Genomic DNA, 18,221 nt, shown 5'->3' on the forward strand with positions numbered 1-18,221 from the left:
AGCACTTATATGGGTCAGGCATGGCTCTTAGTGTTTTATGTAAGTTAATTTGTTTCACTCTCATAATAGTCCTATAAGAAACAGGCACAGAGAGGTTAAGTAATTTGCCTTAGGTTAGACAGTACAGCTCGAGGTAGAAGACCCAGGATTTAAGTCCAAGCAGTCTAGCTCCATTGCCTGTATTGGTAACCACTATGTTGATAGTGTTCAATAAATGTGCCCTTTCCCTATTGCTTTCCTCCCTCCTCTGTGCTTCTACATCTTTCACACACTTGAGTGATGGCACTCAGAACATTGTGTAAGAATTTACTAAAAAGAAGGAAAATCCTATTCCTCACACTAACCTATTGCTTTATCTATGACTTTGAGGGTTTGTGGTGCCTATAAGGGGTCACTTATGCCTTCTGGAAACTATGTGTGGGTTGTCACTTTGAGATCATGACCATTTGCCATGACTGTATTTAGTCATGTGATATACATAGATTTCCCCAAGTGCCTTCTGCAGATGGTTTTAGCCCCAACTGTGGATCATATCAAGTAGAACCTCAGCTTAATGGACTAGGCTGATGATGGTGCCAATGTAATGAATCATATGAGGGCTGGGGGCAAACCTGGTAACTTTCTGAGGATCCTCCATGTAAGGTTTCTAGGACTATGATTCTTGGCTCCCCAAAGCCCTGAGGCCTTAAGATTCTTGCTTACTGAAAGCAAATTCAGAGGCTTTGCCCCAGGTCCTGTTGTCCAATGGTGTGTTGGAGACTTCACCTCATTTAGTGCTATTCCAGATTAAATCAACATGCCTCAGATTTGCCAGACCTATTGTCACAGCAATATGCACCCCCAGTTCACACATGGGTTGTTTGCCTTCTGGCAGCCAAATGTACTTGGAACTGGCAGTGATGATCTCATACAGCAGGAAAGCTGAGCAGTTGGTCAGATGATTAACACATTATTGAGATGGAGGAGTTGCGTATCACTTAATGAAAATATCTGAGCATTGCAGAATCAAGAGTTTCCAAACTTGAGGGCAGCCTAGGAGCCATCAAATCCAACTTCCTTATCTTACAAATGTGGAAACTGAAGCTTTAGAACAGGGTAAATATTTCTGGCCTGAAAAAAGTTAAAGTGTAGTTCTCATAGGACACACCCCGGACGAATAGCACTCTGGTTGCTAAGGCCTTCCTTTCGAAGACATCAGGACCTTCAGTGCTCAACTAATCATTAACTCATCCCAAGGGCTTGGTAACTTCCATTCCCCTTTCCTTTTTAACAGTCTCTTTTATTTTTAAACATCCAGTTTGTATTGTGCTTACTGGTAAGTGAATGGAGAGTCCTCCCCACCCCAGCCCACTGTGGCTCCAATGCCACAGACGTCTCCTCTCCACTTCATCACCAGATGGACAGAGAGGGCTGTAGGTAGGAGATGGGGACAGGAACTGATCTTCCCAAACTGTTGCACAGCCTATGTCTAGGGATCTTAAGGTATGGGTACTCCAGGTGGTTTTCAGGCTTTTCTCTTATGAAATTCTGTTCACTAGATATAATTATTTGATAAACTGCCCGTACTATTTTTAAATAATAAAAACCAGACATGGCCTTACAGATGTTTCATCAGAACAAAAGCCCTGCCTTCCATGTGTATAATACTCCCTGGTTTCAAAGCTACCACTTATGACTTCTTAAGCAGTCCTACCCACTCACCAAGAAGCGGGTTATTCTGGGGACATGGGCTGTGTCTATTCTGCAGGGACACGTAGGTAGGACCTGGGAGACTGTTGTACTTCTCAAGCACTCTGAGCTCCTGAAAGTGACTACACTGAGTTGCTCCTCATGTCTCACTCTCCACTTCTCTAGATCGATGATATTTATGACTGATTTGCAGGTGAGTGCCACCTGGTGAGGCTTTGGACGAATAGAATGCCTTATTCTTGCTCTGCAGGGTTCACTACTTGAACCATACAAAATCTTTGTTTTTTAATATATTTTAAAAAATTTATTGATTTCAGAAAAAGAGAGAAAGGGGGAAGAGAGACATTGATTTATTATTCCACTTATTTATGAATTCATTCGTTGATTCTTTTGTGTGCCCTGACCAGGAATTGAACTCACAGCCTTGGCATATCAGGATGATGCTCTAACCAACTGAGCTACCCAGTGCATTTCAAAGCAAAGCATTTGAAATCTTACCATTTGTGACAGCATGGATGGACCTAGAGTTTGGCAAAGGGCCAGGAGGATGGAAGGAGGAATGTGCCCCAAGCTAGGATGCTTCTCACAGAAGTCAGAAAAGAATTCCAGATCACTAGCTTTGTTGAGATCCCTGTGCTAAAGAAACAGGCTCTAGAATCTTTTCTAGTATTGCTCTAGCGTTAGGTTATTTCCTAGTCGAGCCCCCAAAAATGTCTTTGATGTCTTAAAAGAGAAAACCACAGGCTCAAAATGAAGTTGCTTATGCTAAAGTCCATGACACTGACTTCATGGCAGTTTTAACCTTCTCCAGGAATGCAATTTTAATCTATTAATCTAGAATTTTCCAGTTAGTAACACAGAGATAATTTGTCCCATGAACCCTTTGCAACCTACCCCCTCAAGGAAATTGAAGCAATCTGTCTGATGAGACACACCCCCTTCCCATAAGGGAAAATAATGAAACAATCCTTTCTTTTCTTTTGCTAATGACTTTCTTTTTTAAACTTTATTTTTCAATTACAGTTTACATTCAGTATTATTTTGTATTAGTTTCAGATGTACAGCATAGTGGTAAGACAATTGCACGCTTTACAAAGTGTAACTACCCCCAAATTTCCACTACCCACCCAGCACCATACATAGTTACTACAATACTATTGACTATATTCCATATGCTGTACTTTATATCCCTGTGACTGTTCTGTAACTACCAATTTGTTTGTTATCTCCTTCATCTTTTTCACCCAGTCTCCCAAACCCCTTCCCCTCTGGCAATCATCAGTCTGTTCTCTGTCTTTGAGTCTGTTTCAGTTTTGTTTCTTTCATTCTTCAGATTCCACTTACAAGTGAAGTCATATGGTATTTGTCTTTCTCTGTCTGACTTATTTCAGTTAGCACAATACTCTCCAGGTCCATCCATGCAGTTGCAAATGGTAAGATTTCATTCTTTTTTTTTATGGCCAATTAATATCCCATTGTATATATGTACCACAACTTTTTTAAGAAGCCTAGGCACTTGGGCTGCTTTCATACCTTGGCTATTTTAAATTACACTGCAATGAACATAGGTCTGCACACATTCTTTTAAATTAGTATTTTGGATTTTTGGGGATCTATACTCAGAAGTGCAATCGCTGGGTCACCAGGCAGTTCCATTTTTTAATTTTTTGAGGATACTCCACACAGCCCTCCATAGTGGCTTTGTTAGGTATGATAAGTAGCAAACCAAGGCAAGGAGGAGGAGGGAGACATGTCTCATCCTAACTCAGCAGTTCTGAGCCTGGTCCAATATTACCGCCAGGTGTTCCAACATCATAAGAAACACCATGCTAGCTAGCACTGAGGAAGGGGGCCCTTGAAATTCTGTGTGTATTCTGTTTCCACTACCAGGGAATGAAAGCCTTTGATTTTGTATTCATCCCAAGGTCTGGAAGGGGGAATAAGAGGGGGTCAACAGTGCCCAAAGAAGAAGCTCATAAAACAACTTTGGTTAATTGTCTGCCTCTGGTCAATATTTTATGAGGGGGTCCCTAGTGCTTACATAAAGAGTCCATAAACAACTTTAGGTAACTGCCTCAACTTTAATTAACTGCCTCCTATCAGTGTCTGTTTTATGACAGGAGAAACAAGGGTAGTTTGGAGCAAGATGAGAATTCAAGCTAACAGACCCCCACACATACCTACATTTAGGTAGCACCCTCCCTGCACTCCAAGCTGGCACCACCTTTACTCATCAATCAGTATGTAACTCCACCCCATCCCGCCAACTATACAAGTCCTGGGAACAAAGGACCTGGTGCTCTTGCCAACCCTGCTCTTGCAGCCCTTGCTTTATTGCCACCCAAGTGTTTGCCTTGCTCCCCCACCTTGGCAAGGCCCCTTCTCTTCCCCTAGAACGTATCACTAATAAACCCTGCTTACACAGTACTAGACTTGCTGATCTGCAATTCTTTATCACATTTACAAGAACGAGTTTTGAGTTTCTCTGGTAACAGCTTCACTAATTCTCATCCCCACCAATAGTGCGCCAGGGCTCCCCCTTGTCCATATCTTCACCGTCACTTGCTGTTTGTGTATTTATCAATGATAGCCATTCTGACCAGTGTGAGGTAATGTCTAACTGTGGCCTTAATCTGCATTCCCTTGACCATAATAGCTTTCTTGTCCCCATCAGCTCCTGCTTATAAAAATCTTCCACATTATATGCTCAGCTCTACTTGCTGGATGGCATGCTGCTCCACTCATGAATCTTTCAATTAATCCAATTAGATCTTCAAATTTACTTGGCTGAATTTTTGTTCTTTAAAAGAAATCAATGCAGCTTTAGGGTAGATGTTAGCTGAACACCACATTCTACAACATAGTCCTGGCATAAGCCTCATCCAGAGAGAATGGCAGATGGGAGACTGGGTACAAGTCAGCTAGAGTCAGCTAGCCTAGGACATGAATCCCAGTTGAACCACTTACTATAGCTGTGACATTCAGCAAGCTGGCTTTTCTGAACTTCAAGTTTTTCATCTGGAAAATGGGGTTAATGATACACAGTTGTCCAGAAATACCAGAAAAAAATATAGGTAAAGTGCCTGCTTGATACAGGGCAAGTGCTCCAAAAGTGGTAGCTATTATTATTAACAACATAAGGAAAGCTTATGGAGACCTAATCAGGAAATCGAAGGCTCCTCTGCAAATAAGGAACTGAAATAGCCATGAGTGGGCTCCACCCACCGATCAGCAAGTCCGCTCCCGCTCCCGAGCTGGAGAGATGGGAAAAGGTCTCTTTTGCCCTCCCCCAACCCGAAGCCAGCTTGACTGCCCTACAGGCTGAGCTGAGCTGAGCTGAGCTGGGGGTGGGAGGGGGTTATTTTGCTTTCAAAAAGGTTTAAGGCTGCTCTGGATCTCCTTGGTGGGGGAAGAAAGAGATAAACCAGGAAACAAACTGAAGGCCAAAAGCGAGGAAGGCCCCAGGGCCAGAGGGGGAAGGGTTACCCTTAGTCCAGTTTCTACCTTTCCCCACCCCCCATCCCCACGCTGAGCCAGAGTCAGCTGATTCTGTGCCGTCCTCCAGATCCTCCAGCCAAGGCGTGCCCCAGAGCCCTGCCTGCCCCACCCTTGGGTCCCCTCCTCGCCCCACCCCTCCTCCCGCTAGCCCCACCGCAATGTGGCAGCCTCCTCCAAGCCAATCAGCTGCTGCCCGACAGCTCAGCCTTTTCCTTTCAGCACTCGTCCGCCTTTCCGGGGCCAGTTTGGGCGGGGGAAGGCAGAGAACATAGTGCTCCCGTTATGAAAATAATATTCATATTTCCACGAAGGTCTCTACCAGGGAATGCACCACTTAAGGACAGGAAGGCAGCCGGACTTTCGCGTGGCCGCACTGTGCCAGGTCTGTTCAGGAACTTTCAGAGTATCCATCCATCAAGGGCTGTCTAGGGATCCAGGAAAACAGTGCACCTTTTCTTCCCTCCAAAACGACTTCATCTGTGACACCAGCTGATCCCCTCCCTTCCAGCTTGTAGACGACATGATTGCAGCATATCTCAGCCTCCCAGACCAGGTTGGGGGAGTTGAAAAGAGGGTGGTATTTGTAAGAAGAAATATTTTGCAGTGTAAACGTTCCAGCCCTCAGGCCTAAATCCATCCAGCTGCTACACCGTGCTTGAACTAGGGAGAAGAGAAGGGACAAATCCTTCAGGCCCTTCTCTGTGTCTGGAACTTTATTTTTGTCCTCTCACTTAATCCTCACAAGACCCCTGTAGGGAGGTGACCGGTTATTCTAGTTCTGGAAATGAGGAAACTAAGGCTCTGAGAGACTAAGAATTTTATAGCTCCTGAGGGTCTGGTTTGCAATGAAGCTGAAGTTTTCTCTAAGTGAGGGGGATTGTACCTGGACACCAGGTACTGCCTAGACTCAAATTCCCTAGACAGCTTGTTCCCTTGGTTTGCTTTGGGAAGAGACAGCAAAGGCAGTCGGTATTCTACTTTGTAGAGCAAAGTTAAAGGCTTTTCCAGGCCCTCTCACACCTGGATGCAGTTAGTCCATTGTTTAGGTAGAGACCACTTTGTCACTTTGCAGAGGAGTCTTGAGTTACTGAAACATCTTTCAGGCAGAAGAACGTACAGCACTTTCCTTGACTCCACAAGCCTGGTTCAGCTGCCTCCTGCAGGACACGTGCATCCTTTTTTGGTAGTCCTTATTACACATGGTGCGTTTGCCTGTTTCTTTATCTCTCTCCTGGAGGGAAGGTGAGCGCAGCAACCCCAGATTGGTTGTAACCTTAGCATTAGGCTGAAATGCCAGGTCCAGGTCCCAGGCATGCCAGTGTTCCCCAGGAGCTCCGTTTGCAAACCACTGACTAGAGCTTTGAAGTTAAAAGTAAAGTGTGAAAGAAAACTGCAAACCTGACCTTTGATGATCATGACAATAATAACAATAGTTGTCATTTATCTAGTGTTTACTATGTAATACTAGATAATTGTTCTAATTCAGCAATTTTCACTAAATTAGATTCAGCTAACACACACTGGTATGCCACAAGAATTTTTAAAACATACAATACCTGACTATTTAGTCAATGGCACTGACCGTTTTCCCCTTAGATTGTCAAATTAAAATATGACAACAGCCATCACAACAATAGCCATCCAGTGTGAATGCTGTGTCTTGAACTATAAATACATAGGTCATACAATAGAGTTTCATCTTATTGGTCATGTGGCATAATTAGGTTGCATCTAATTGATTAATTCTTGGTGATCGCAATCCGTACATACAAATATAGGCACCTGAATTTTTCAAAAGTCATATTGGAGCAAAAAGGGTAGGTAATTACTTTTTTTGGTAAATCAATCAAAATTATACCTTTTGTGTCAGATTGGCAAAAAAATATACATTTTTTGGTGTGCTGCAGAATTACACTAATTAGTTTACGTGTGCCACAAGATGAAAAAGGTTGAAAGTCATTGTTCTGCCCTTACTGATGGCTCAGTATAGGTGGGTTGGTTGGTTGGGCATTGTCCCACAGAGCGAAAGGTCTCTGGTTCAATGCCTTGGGGTCAGGTTCTGTGCTTGGTCAGGGTGTGTACACGAGGCAACCAAGCGATGTTTCTTTCTCACACCAATGTTCCTCTCCCTGTCTTTCTCCCTCCCTTCCTGTCTCTCTAAAAAATAAATAAATATTTTTTTAAAAAATAGAAAAGAAAGTTGTTGTTCTAAGAGCTTTAGCCCAGTGTTTCTCGAACTTCAACATGCATTCGAATCATCTGTGGATCTTGTTAACCTACAGATTCTGATTCAATGTGTCTGGGGTGGTGTCTGAGATTCTGCGTTTCTAACAAGCTCCCAGGTGAAGGTCCATGAATCATACTTTGTGTAGCAAGGCTTTGGTGTACTAAAACTTATTTTATCTTCTTAATAGCCATATGAAGTAGGTACCACTATTACTCCTATTTTACACACAAAGAAACAGGTTAGGCATCTATGAACTTGGGTCAAAACATATAAATTTCTGTGTGACGAGGGAGGGGAGAATGGTATAATCAGGGTATAGCTGAAAAAGAAGGAACAAAATCCTTGGCAAAGGAAACAGTATTTACAAAAGCCTGGTATGCAGCGGAAGTGGACGGGGCCACACAGAGGGCCGTTCCACTCACTAGGCAACAGCCCTTAGGACCAGGAGATTCCCAAAGGCCCCAGATATTTGAGACCTGAAAAAAATTATTGGCACCTACATATGAAAACAAAATATTTAAATTCATTATTCCAAAATGCAAATAATGAAAAACCCTTTCAAAATTTTTACATAAAAAATTCACACTTGGTAAGTGATCTAGATGTATTTTAATACATTTGACAAGAAATAGGTTGGGTTTTTCAAGTTCAGGGCCTACAAAGAACAGGATAGGCCTTGGTCATGCTGGGTTTGGATGTAATTCTGAAGGCAGCTGGGAACCAGTGATGGAAAAAGGAAAATGTTCTCTGTGGCTACAATGAGGTGAATGGACTGGAGGGAAGCCAGCCTGGAGGCCCAGAGGCTAGAACCAGATAGGTGTTTATAGTCTCCAGACTGCAAGACAATCTCTCTTCCTTGCCAAGATTAACATAAAATGATAGCATTATACAACCCAATTATTCTTTGCTTTCTCAGGGGTCCAATGTGACTCAGCATTCTAAATTTACTTAATATTTGGGAAGAAGGGTTTTGCCAATTCCTTTGTCATTAAGGCCAGTGACGTGACAGTCTAGGAGAGATATTTAAGAGGACATGCCTTGAGTCAGACAGCTATGAGTGCCAACCTCAGCTCTGCTATTTGCTAGCTGTGTGACTTTGCCTAAGTGATTTAATTTCTCTGAGCCTCAGATTCCTTATTGGTAAAATGGTCATAATACATTCCTCACAGAACTGAGATAAGCTATGCATACAGTGCCTCCTATAAAATAGATATATGTAAATGATAGTTGTTATGATTTATGTGCCATTGTTCTGGGGCGTAGCTGAGTTTTCTTTACGAGTGAACAGAGGGTGGAGTAAATAATTTAATCTTTTCATCAGTTTTCTGAGGTAGAAATTATTGTCCCTACTTTGCAGATAAGAAAACTGGGGCTCAGAGATGAGATAAATCAGCTCAGTAAACTAGGAGCAGAAAGCAGGAGTCTTGTAAAACTGGGATTTTATTTTTATTCTGTTTGGACACCTTCTCCAAGAGTCAATGACAGCTGCTTCTACTATTCTGTGCTGAGTCCAAAACCTGTTTGCCAGTCCTGATGTCCCAGAGCACACTACTGAACACTCCTCTCAGGGCTCCAACCTCTATTTCCCGTTTTTCCCCAGCCTTGCCTAACCTTCCTACCACTTGCTCCGCAATTTTACAGCTTCTGGATTTCACTTACTACAGAGCTTGTCTCTTCGAGACTCAGACAGAACTACCCTGGACTGAGATGCCTTCCAAGGTACCTCCCTTTAAGGGAGTAGATAAGTAGGTCACATTAAGATGGTAGGGGAGGAGGCTGATTTCTTAAGGGAGGAGGAAAAACACTGCCAATCACAGAGAATGGAAAAACAAAACAAGTCTCTTTTTTGTCTCTCAGTCTTTTTCCCATATACATATCCTCATTCTCCCCTCCTCCTCTCTCTCCTCTCTGTTTCTATCTCTCTACCTCACATTGAAAGCAGCACCCCCGGCCCCCACTGTTACAGCTGGCTGCTATTGCTGTGAAAAGCACGCACAGGCAACACGGAACTCTTGGGGTTTGGGAACACCAGTGGAAACTGTATTGAGCAGAAAGTTTGCCTGCCACTCCCACCCTCCCCCAACTCCTCTTCAAGCCACTCCTACAACTGCCAGGAGAAGGGAGATCTCAGCAATGGATTTGGATCTTCTGTCCTGTTGACTGCTCCTCAAGGCCTGAAAGCACAGAGCTCCTGGGCTTGGAGGCTGTGAGATACGGAAGGTGCTGGCTTCCAGTGGTTGCCCGGAGTAGCCTAGGATCTGGTTAACAGAGATTCTGTTGTGGCAACCAGGATAAGTCACAGGCTTTTCAAGATTTCTGTTCCTCACCCTCATCCCTAACCCCCTTGAAGGCAGTTCACAGGAGAGGTGTGGGTGGGCACTAAATTATGTAGATTAGTGTGAAAACCAGAGAGACAGAGACAGGGTGTGGCATTAAAGGTCCAATACTGCCAACCCTGCCCTGCCCTGCTATCCCTAGTAACTAAGCCCTATTTGAATCAACACTGGGCAGTCACACTTCTAGGAAACTGCAGCTGAAGGAAAAAGGTCCTGGCTGCTTGAATGAGACCCAGCCTGGCTGTGTACAGATGAGGAATGAAAATGTGTATCCGGGCAGACACCAGTCAGTCCCTGAACTCTGTGCCCAGGGTGCAAGGCAAGCACACAAAAACAAAGACCATAGCCTGACCCTCACACCTGGGGGTCAATGACCCGGGTTCCCTGGAGGGGGTTATGGAAATAGGGAGTTCACTTCTGGAGAGGCCCAGGGATTTTCCGTTCTCTTGGCATGGAGCCTGGTGACCTTGCAGCTCTGAGGCTCCCTGTTTCGGGGACACTGTTAGCCCTTTTGCAGAGATCTCCAGGCTGCAGATGCTGCTGGCTGATGTTTCAGCACTGTCCCCTGCCCTCCTGACTCCTGCCTCCAAGGCTCTGGGCAGACTCTTTGGGAATAATACCTGCTTCTGCTCTTTCTCTCCTACCCCTGCAGAAAGGCTGTGTTTCCCACCCCAGGAGTCTGTGCCCCAGTGAGCTATGGGAAAGTCTCACTCTTGCCTACAGTTGCTCCTCTCCTTCCCATGAAAAGCATGGCTGGGTAATGGGAGAGAGACATCCATCTTCACCTGTGTTCTTCATTATGCTTAATGTCCCCAGGGGGGTAGGCCTATCTAACACACATCTTCCCGAGCTGAAGTAATCCCAACCATCTCTCATCTGAGTGAGTGTAAATCCCAACACTCATGTAGTAGCAATGATTATGGTAGTAATTCACCTTGAAATAAGAAGTTGAATTTGTGAGTTTACATCTTTTGTGCTCTCAAAAAGTGCCTGGCAGCTTGTCTCTGGATGTGTACTATGCCGGGATCACATTGTAGAATGTGGGGTCAGTTGAATTCTACCCTAAAGCCAACATCCTTAGGGGGAAGAGGGAGGGCAGTTCTGCATCATTCAAGGTCTTGTGCAAGTGCTACTTCTTGGCTTATCTAGGATTAACTAGGAGAAAGAAAGCAGTCTTGGAGACTCCAAATCCTTCCTGCATCAATTAGCCATGTACCTAAACTGTGGTTCTGAATCTCAGTGCATGAGAATCACCAGGGGGTTTGTTAAAATACAGATTGCTGGGCCCTGTCCCCAGGGTTTGTGATTCAGTAGGTCTGATGTCTGATGAGAATTTGCATTTATAACAAGTTCCCATGTGATGGACTACTCCTGCTCCAGGGACCACATTTGGAAACCACTGAGCTAGAGTATAGCAGAAAGAAAATCTAGGTTTGAGTCCTAGACCTGCCACTTTTCTGCTCTGTGATCTTGTACTTGACTTCTCAGAGTTTCAGTGTCTCACTCCATTAGAGGTGGAGTAATGACCACCAGGTAGTTGGGAAGTTTGGTTACATCTTGTATTTGAAAGACACTTTCACTGTGCCTGACAAATTGAATATATAAATTTGTCAACAAATACAGTAGTTATTGAGTAGTTTGCCTGCTGTCCACTGGATACTCTGCTCAATGTCATGGCTGACTCTGGGCAGATCATATGGGATTCTAAAGCCCACTTAAGCATCATGCGTCTCTGGACCTCATTTTTTTCTCTATCAAACAAGGCCTGTGGTCTATGAGACTAATGGCTCCTCCAGGTCCCATTTAGAAGTCTAGATCTAGGAAGGGCATTAGGTCTTGAGAGGCACAACCAAATTTTTTTATTATTTGCCTACTTCTTTCCAGGACCTTCACCTGAGAGCCCAGGTGCTGCTGTAGAGAAAAGAGCTATTGGTCAGTTCATCCCTGAGGGGAGTTACTTGCCCCTCAAGGACCATCATGATCTGGTTCCCACCTACCTTAATAATCATATCCTCCATTCACCTAGTACTCTAGACAAATTGGACTATTTGTCCTTTTCCAAATATGCCCTGTGTTTTCCTGCTTCTACCTTTGTTCACACTGTTCTCACCAGTTTCACCAAAGTCTTATCTCCTCCAAGAAGTCATCTCACATACTCTGTCACCTGTTTGTGTATCTATCAATATACCACCTACAACACGTCATTCCAACGAAGTGGCGATGACCTAAACAGAGGCTGCATGAAGCTAGTTCTGTAGGAATCTGCACGTGTGATTTCACAGAGTGAGCCATACGTCAGCAGGTGCCATTCCTTCTCCTATAAATTTCTCATCTGAACTTAGAAAACATTTACTTTTAACATCTCCTTTACACATCTGTGTTTCTAAGAATTTTTTATGTAGCCTCTATTCTAAATGTAGCTATCTATTTAATGCAAGCGCTTTTCATTTTTTCTTTAGGTGGCAGTAAGACATGCTACTGAAGTCGTCAGATCTAACTAAATCAGGGATGCAACCACCTCACCCTCTTCTACTTGCATCTGATGCTGTCCCTCCGAAGGGCCTCCACGGAAACTCAGTGGTCTGCAGTTTTGTCCCAGGATATCACATCTCTAAAGTCTGTTCTTGGAGCATATCCAGATACGAAAAACAAGAATTGAGATACTGTGTTGAACTTTTAAAAGCGACACAACCACTTGAAAGAAATTGCCCACTTAAAAAAAAGATTCATCAGCCATTTATTTTCCGTGGTAATCAGAGACAGGGAATGTAAGTGTGTGTGGATGTGTGTGCCCTAGGTCCATGTTCAGACATATATTCATTTGCATATAGGCACATCTGCTTCTCTAATTTCCTTTTTTAAGCCACAGGGTTTTTTCTTTGCTAAATATAATATATGGGTTAGTAGAAAATATGTAGAGGAAACAAAAAGTAAAAGGAGAAAAAAAGAAAAGTAGTCATTCATAATCTAGAAATAACCGTTTTAACATTTCTTTCCTGCTGTACTTAACCCTTTCTACACTGAATTTGCATTCAGTATGTCCAAGTCTTAGTTCTTCCACTAGGAGACCACCTCTGATCATCTTCACATTCCGTCAACACTCAGCACAGGTAGAAAAGAGGAGGCAGAGGACTGAATCTATTTAGGCAAATAGTAAGCAGAAGGGGAACTCCGTTTTGGGAGGGAGCAGGGCAAGTGGCTTGAACTCCTTAGGGATAGGGTTGCAACCCTTTTTGAAGGGGAAGCAAGGGATTTTCTTTCATCCTTCATATGTTCAGATTCTGAGAGCTGGGGAAAGGTGGAAAACTAGTCAAATATAGAGTCAGGGAGAGAAGCCTTAGCTCCCTGGCAGGGCCGGGGAAGGGCAGAACTTGGAGGTCACAGCTGTCAGAGACGGGTGGTTTTAGGCATTCACCTGGGAGAGGAAACTTGCTTTGAACACTGCATGTTAATCTGCTTTACACCCAATTGTACCACAGCTAACCATCCCAGTCTCACAGGTTTTGACCTAAGGAAACACCCACAACACTAACTATAGAGGCTTAAATTAATGTTTTTTGGATTGGAGTTCCCCAAAATGCAGTTGTACCATCTGTGATTTCAATGTTTTAGTGAGAACAATGCAGCAATAAGCAAGACACACGCACCTGAGATTCATGTCATCCAAACCAGCCACAGTTCTGAACAGTGAAAACAGATACAATTATTAAACCATTTGGAGTGTGTCCACATCATTCATAAGTCTGCAAGTGTTAAAACAGACCGTGCCACTTCCTTTAGCCTCGTTCTAAGCAATAAAATTTTTGAAATCACTGTTTTGATGGATTACCTATGTTTTTGTAATACAAATGAAAACTATAAAGATTAGCATTACAATGAAAAATTGTTAGCCATCAGTAATGGTTTTATTGCCCATTGGAATCATGTTTTTGGAAAATGGTATTTTTAACAGTTTCTTTTTATAATTGTATATATTTCTTCCACTGAATTATGAACTTTCTTAAGGTCAGGTGTCATGGTTTATTTGTTACTTAGTACAGTTTTGAAGCTCAGTAAATATTTGTACTTTTTTTTTACTTGTTTTGTTTTGGTGATGGGATAGTAATCGATAGGAGTTAATCATTGTGCTTAACATAAATGAAGTTTCCAAGATCAAGATTATAAAGGGAAAAACAATAATTACATGGTAAAGAAAGTCACCCTGGTTTAAATACTGTGCCATTATTGTTTGGATTTGGCTCTAAGGTGTTCTGGATGTGAAACCGTGAATTGTTAACATGTTTCTACCTGTTCTCCTTGGAGTAGATAACACATTTACAAGTTTAAGAATTTGTCTTGGGCCCTGAATGGGTGGCTCAGTTGGTTAGAGCATCCCTGTATACCAAAAGGTTGTGGGTTTGATCCCCAGTCAGGGCACATTCCTAGGTTGTGGGATTGATCCCTGGCAGAGGCACATGTGAGAAGCAGCCAATCACTGTTTCTCTCTGCCTCTCTCCCTTCTTCTCCCTCTTAAAAAAAAAATCAATAAACATATACTTGGGTGAGGATTAAAAAAACTTTCTTTAAATTAAAAAAAGAATTTGTCTTGGGGCTATGAAACAGAGCAACATTATTTGGCTCATGCAAAAATCAACCCATTATAATGACCTCATGAACTAAGATAACTTTTCTGTACCTAGCAAGCATAGAGTGGGATTGTCATTAATCAGTAACGATTAGCTGAATAAATGGATGAAATGACATGCATAGCTACAGTCAACAGATTTTTTTACCACCCCTGGGAAACCATTAAAAAGAAAAAAACAGAGGATGAACTAACATGTATTTAGTACATAATGTTCTAAGGCCTTTATCGATGTCTTTCCTCTGGGTTTCATACAGCAGCAGCTGTGTGAGGAGAAGGTAAAATGATGCTCCTAGGGGACAGACACTCCACCTGTCCATAACCAACACTCACCTTCTTCTCAGATCACAGTGACTCAGTCTGCAAAGAGGATTCAAGACCTAATTGGATCCAGAGCTGGAGGGGAAGTTGTAGAAACTAGTGGATGATAACCTTCTGACCAACCAAATACATAAATGATCAAAGGAAAGCATGAATAAAAAACCAGAATAGGCCCTGGCTGGCATAGCTCAGCGGATTGAGCACGGGCTGCGAACCAAAGTGTTGCAGGTTCAATTCCTAGCCAGGGCACATGCCTGGGTTGCAGGCCATGGCCCCCAGCAACCACACATTAATGTTTCTCTCTCTCTTTCTCACTCCCTTCCCTCTCTAAAAATAAATAAACAAAACAACAACAACAACAACAAAAGAAAACAGAATAAAGGGTATATTAGGGGAGAGAAAATAATTCTAATGAAGAAGAGAAAGGTACTCTAAGACTTTAGTTACCTGCCAGAGATAGAGACATGTATCAAGGCCTGGCCAGCAGTTTTCTTGTCCTTAGCTCTATCTTCCCCTTTCTTTCTGAATCTTTAAAATTCAGAGCCCTTACCATGTAATTCAGGATTGTTTAGTTCATCAGCACATAAGAAACTTGTCCTTCAGTGTCTGAAAATGAGCAATACTGTTTCCTTAGCTACTATGGATCCAACGGAGGCAAGAACTAGATGAACCCTGGTTAGAGAGTCATTCCAATATGCCAAGGTTGCAGGTTCGGTCTCTGGAGAGGGCACATACAAGACTCAATCAATGAATGCATAAATAAGTGGAACAACAAATCAATGTCCGTCTCTCCCTGTCCTCTTCTTCCTTTCTCTCTTTAAAATCAATTGAAAAAAAAAGAAAGAAAGAACCAGATGAAGCATCAAAGTCCTGAGTTGGAGTCTTTACCGACTCTGTTATGTTCTGGTTGAATGACCTAGTGCCGGTCAGTGATCCATCTAATTCATGGCTCTTTAACTCATTCATTTAACAAATATTTTCTGAGCAGTTACTGTACACCCAGCACTAGCCTTGAGCACTAGAGATATAACAATGAATAAAACAGAGGAGATCCTGCCCCAGTGGAGTTTATGTCCTAGTGACATTCAAGTAAGTAATCTATAATAAACATTGTAACTTCAAAAAGTTTGCAGGGCCGTGAGAGAAATAAAACAGATGATAAAGTTAAATTGGGAGGAGGGTTCCTGTAGAGAGGGTGGGGGGAGGGTCCCCTCGAAGCAGTAGCATGTGAGCCAAGACCTGAATGTATTAGGAGCCAGCCGAGGAAAAGAGGATTCCAGGCAGACAGACCAGCAAGCCCTGATGTGGGTCCACATTTGGGGCAGAATGACAGTGAAGGAAAATGACACTGGTTGGTGCTAGGTCCATGGTTTTGACATAGCACTCCAACTAATGCTAGAACTTCCCTGATTGTGTCTCAGGGGTGGGGGCAGGGGAGCCAGGGGTGGAGGCCCTGCTAGGCTCCCACACTCTGCCCAACACACAGCAGCTCCTCTTGAATCTGAGGCATATACTGGGGTACTGCTTAAGATTTTGCTTGAAGAACATATTCAGTGACCAAAAATTCTTGATCTCAATAGTCCTTCCCCACTCTGTCAGACACTATGAGAGTTTATCATACAACCACTGTGATCTGCTATAGAAGGGTTGACTCAACTCTATTCAATAAAAAGAGTTGGGATGGAATGGGAGTAAAAGGGAGAAAACTGTACTTGAACAATGATTAAAAAAAAAAAAGAGTTGGGGAACGCTGACCCCACCCCCACCACCCCATCCCTGAAACCTGACTCTTCTCCTTCTAGAGCACCTCATTCCCTCCTCCAAGGAGACTGGAACCTCTGATACCCTTGCAAGCCTATCCCAGGTAGGGAAGGACACATGTCTCTGCTTCCTTCCAGGAGACTATACCGATTTTCTTTTCTTGCACTGTCCGAATGAGACACTGTCCTACACAGCAGAGCTTTGTGGAGAGGGCCCAGGAATGGCTCGTTTTTTCCAACCTGTAAAATGCAAAGTTGGCCAGCTGCCTTTCTTCCCAACCCCAAAACTCATATCTTTCCTTGTCTCCAGATGACTGCCCAGCAGCTCTCAAGTAACTCTCTGCTGTCCAGGCGTTTTGGGAAAAGCGCTGTGCAGAATGTGAAATCATTTTCTGGTAACATGAATCTAATTAGCTCTTTCACAAAAGGAAGCAGAGGTCAAGAGGGATTTAAACAATCCGTTTCTCACGTATTTAAAAAGAAGTGAAGAACCAGGCAGGGAAACAGGGAGAAAGAGAAAATAAGGAGATAAACCGTAGGGAGCATTTGGACAAGGGAGGCAGGAAAGAGAATTGAGGTGGGGAGGGAGGGCAGAATATCAAGTGACTGAAATATTAATCCTTTCTTCCCCCCACATCCCCCAGGCTCCCCATCTCCACTCTCCTCTCTCCCAGAGAGAACTTACTTGAAGATCCATGATTTCTCTTTCTGATTCCATCTTGCTTCCCTTAGGTGCCTTCGCACTTACCGAGTGCTAACACTGCCGCAGCAGACTGCGTGGGCTACGCCAGCCTTTGCTGTCTGAGTCTCTACCGCTTTCTTTGGGTGGGAGAGAGCACACAGCTGGCAGGACAGACCTGCTATTCATCCAACTGCTGTGGGATGCCTGTGTTGGCCTCAGCCGGTGGGGGAAGTATACACAAGCATACACATGGGGGAGAGAGAGAGAGAGAGAGAGAGAGAGAGAGAGGGAGAGAGAAAATGCTCCTGTGGTGACATGTGGCACCTTAGTAGATGACCTTTTGAACTGGAGTGACAGCATCATTTTCTCCAGTGGCTCCAATGCCCCTCTAGTCCCAGAGGACCCCTCTGAGGTCACCCAGCCTGCTCTGAGCTAGTAGCTTTACTAGCACAGAAACCCTATGGATTTATCAAGGAACTTGAAAAACAGCCCTAGAGAACTGTCCTACTGCACACTGGTGGAGCTGAGGAGGGTTCCTGGTCACCATGGGTGGGGTGGTCTCCAGCATATTCCCAAGACTGAGGCTTAGGGACTTCTGTTGTTCTTTCTTATGCTCCCCTTACCTTTAAAAAATTTCTCTAATTGTAGTTTACCTAATAGACCCCAAAGCATAAGCCTTACTCTACAAAGTAAGTAAACAATACATTGTTATTGACAGGTTGTATGATGCCCTAGTTTTCTCCCTTGATTAGCCAGAAAGAGAGAAGGAAAAAGTTATACCTTCCAATTCAGTTCATGCAAGCAGTCACATTTTCCCTGCTACTGGGGATGTGTATTTTTTTGGAAATGTTTTCTTCCTGTCGTTTACCTTAGGGCTGCAATCTCTTCTGGCTTGTTCCTGAAGCTGGTTTTAGACCGCAGCTTGTGTCTGTCTGGGTGTGGGTATGCCCCTGAGTGCTTGGAGAGGAGGAGTTGGTGATTACTCCCTTTAGGGTTTCAGAGTTTAAAAATCGGAGGTGAGGAACAAAGTCATAAACTACTCTCACCATGTCCAAATGTGATAAAAAAGGGGGAGCAGGTTCTT

At 43.5% G+C, this 18,221-nt stretch overlaps 1 protein-coding gene across 1 annotated transcript in view; it reads right to left on the bottom strand.

Annotated features, from left to right (window-relative positions):
• The window catches only part of NINJ2 (ninjurin 2), a 96,045-nt gene extending 78,806 nt beyond the window's left edge, over nucleotides 1–17,239 (bottom strand). The window contains exon 1 of the mRNA XM_045830618.1: nucleotides 17,141–17,239. Coding sequence (XP_045686574.1) covers nucleotides 17,141–17,173 — 33 coding nt within the window. The 5' untranslated portion in view covers nucleotides 17,174–17,239. The remainder of the gene's footprint in view (nucleotides 1–17,140) is intronic.
• Between the last annotated feature and the right edge of the window lie 982 nt (nucleotides 17,240–18,221).

The sequence above is a fragment of the Phyllostomus hastatus genome, unplaced genomic scaffold (genome assembly GCF_019186645.2).
Source record: "Phyllostomus hastatus isolate PE091 unplaced genomic scaffold, TTU_PhHast_1.1 phas_contig_152, whole genome shotgun sequence".
Classification (NCBI taxonomy): domain Eukaryota; kingdom Metazoa; phylum Chordata; class Mammalia; order Chiroptera; family Phyllostomidae; genus Phyllostomus; species Phyllostomus hastatus.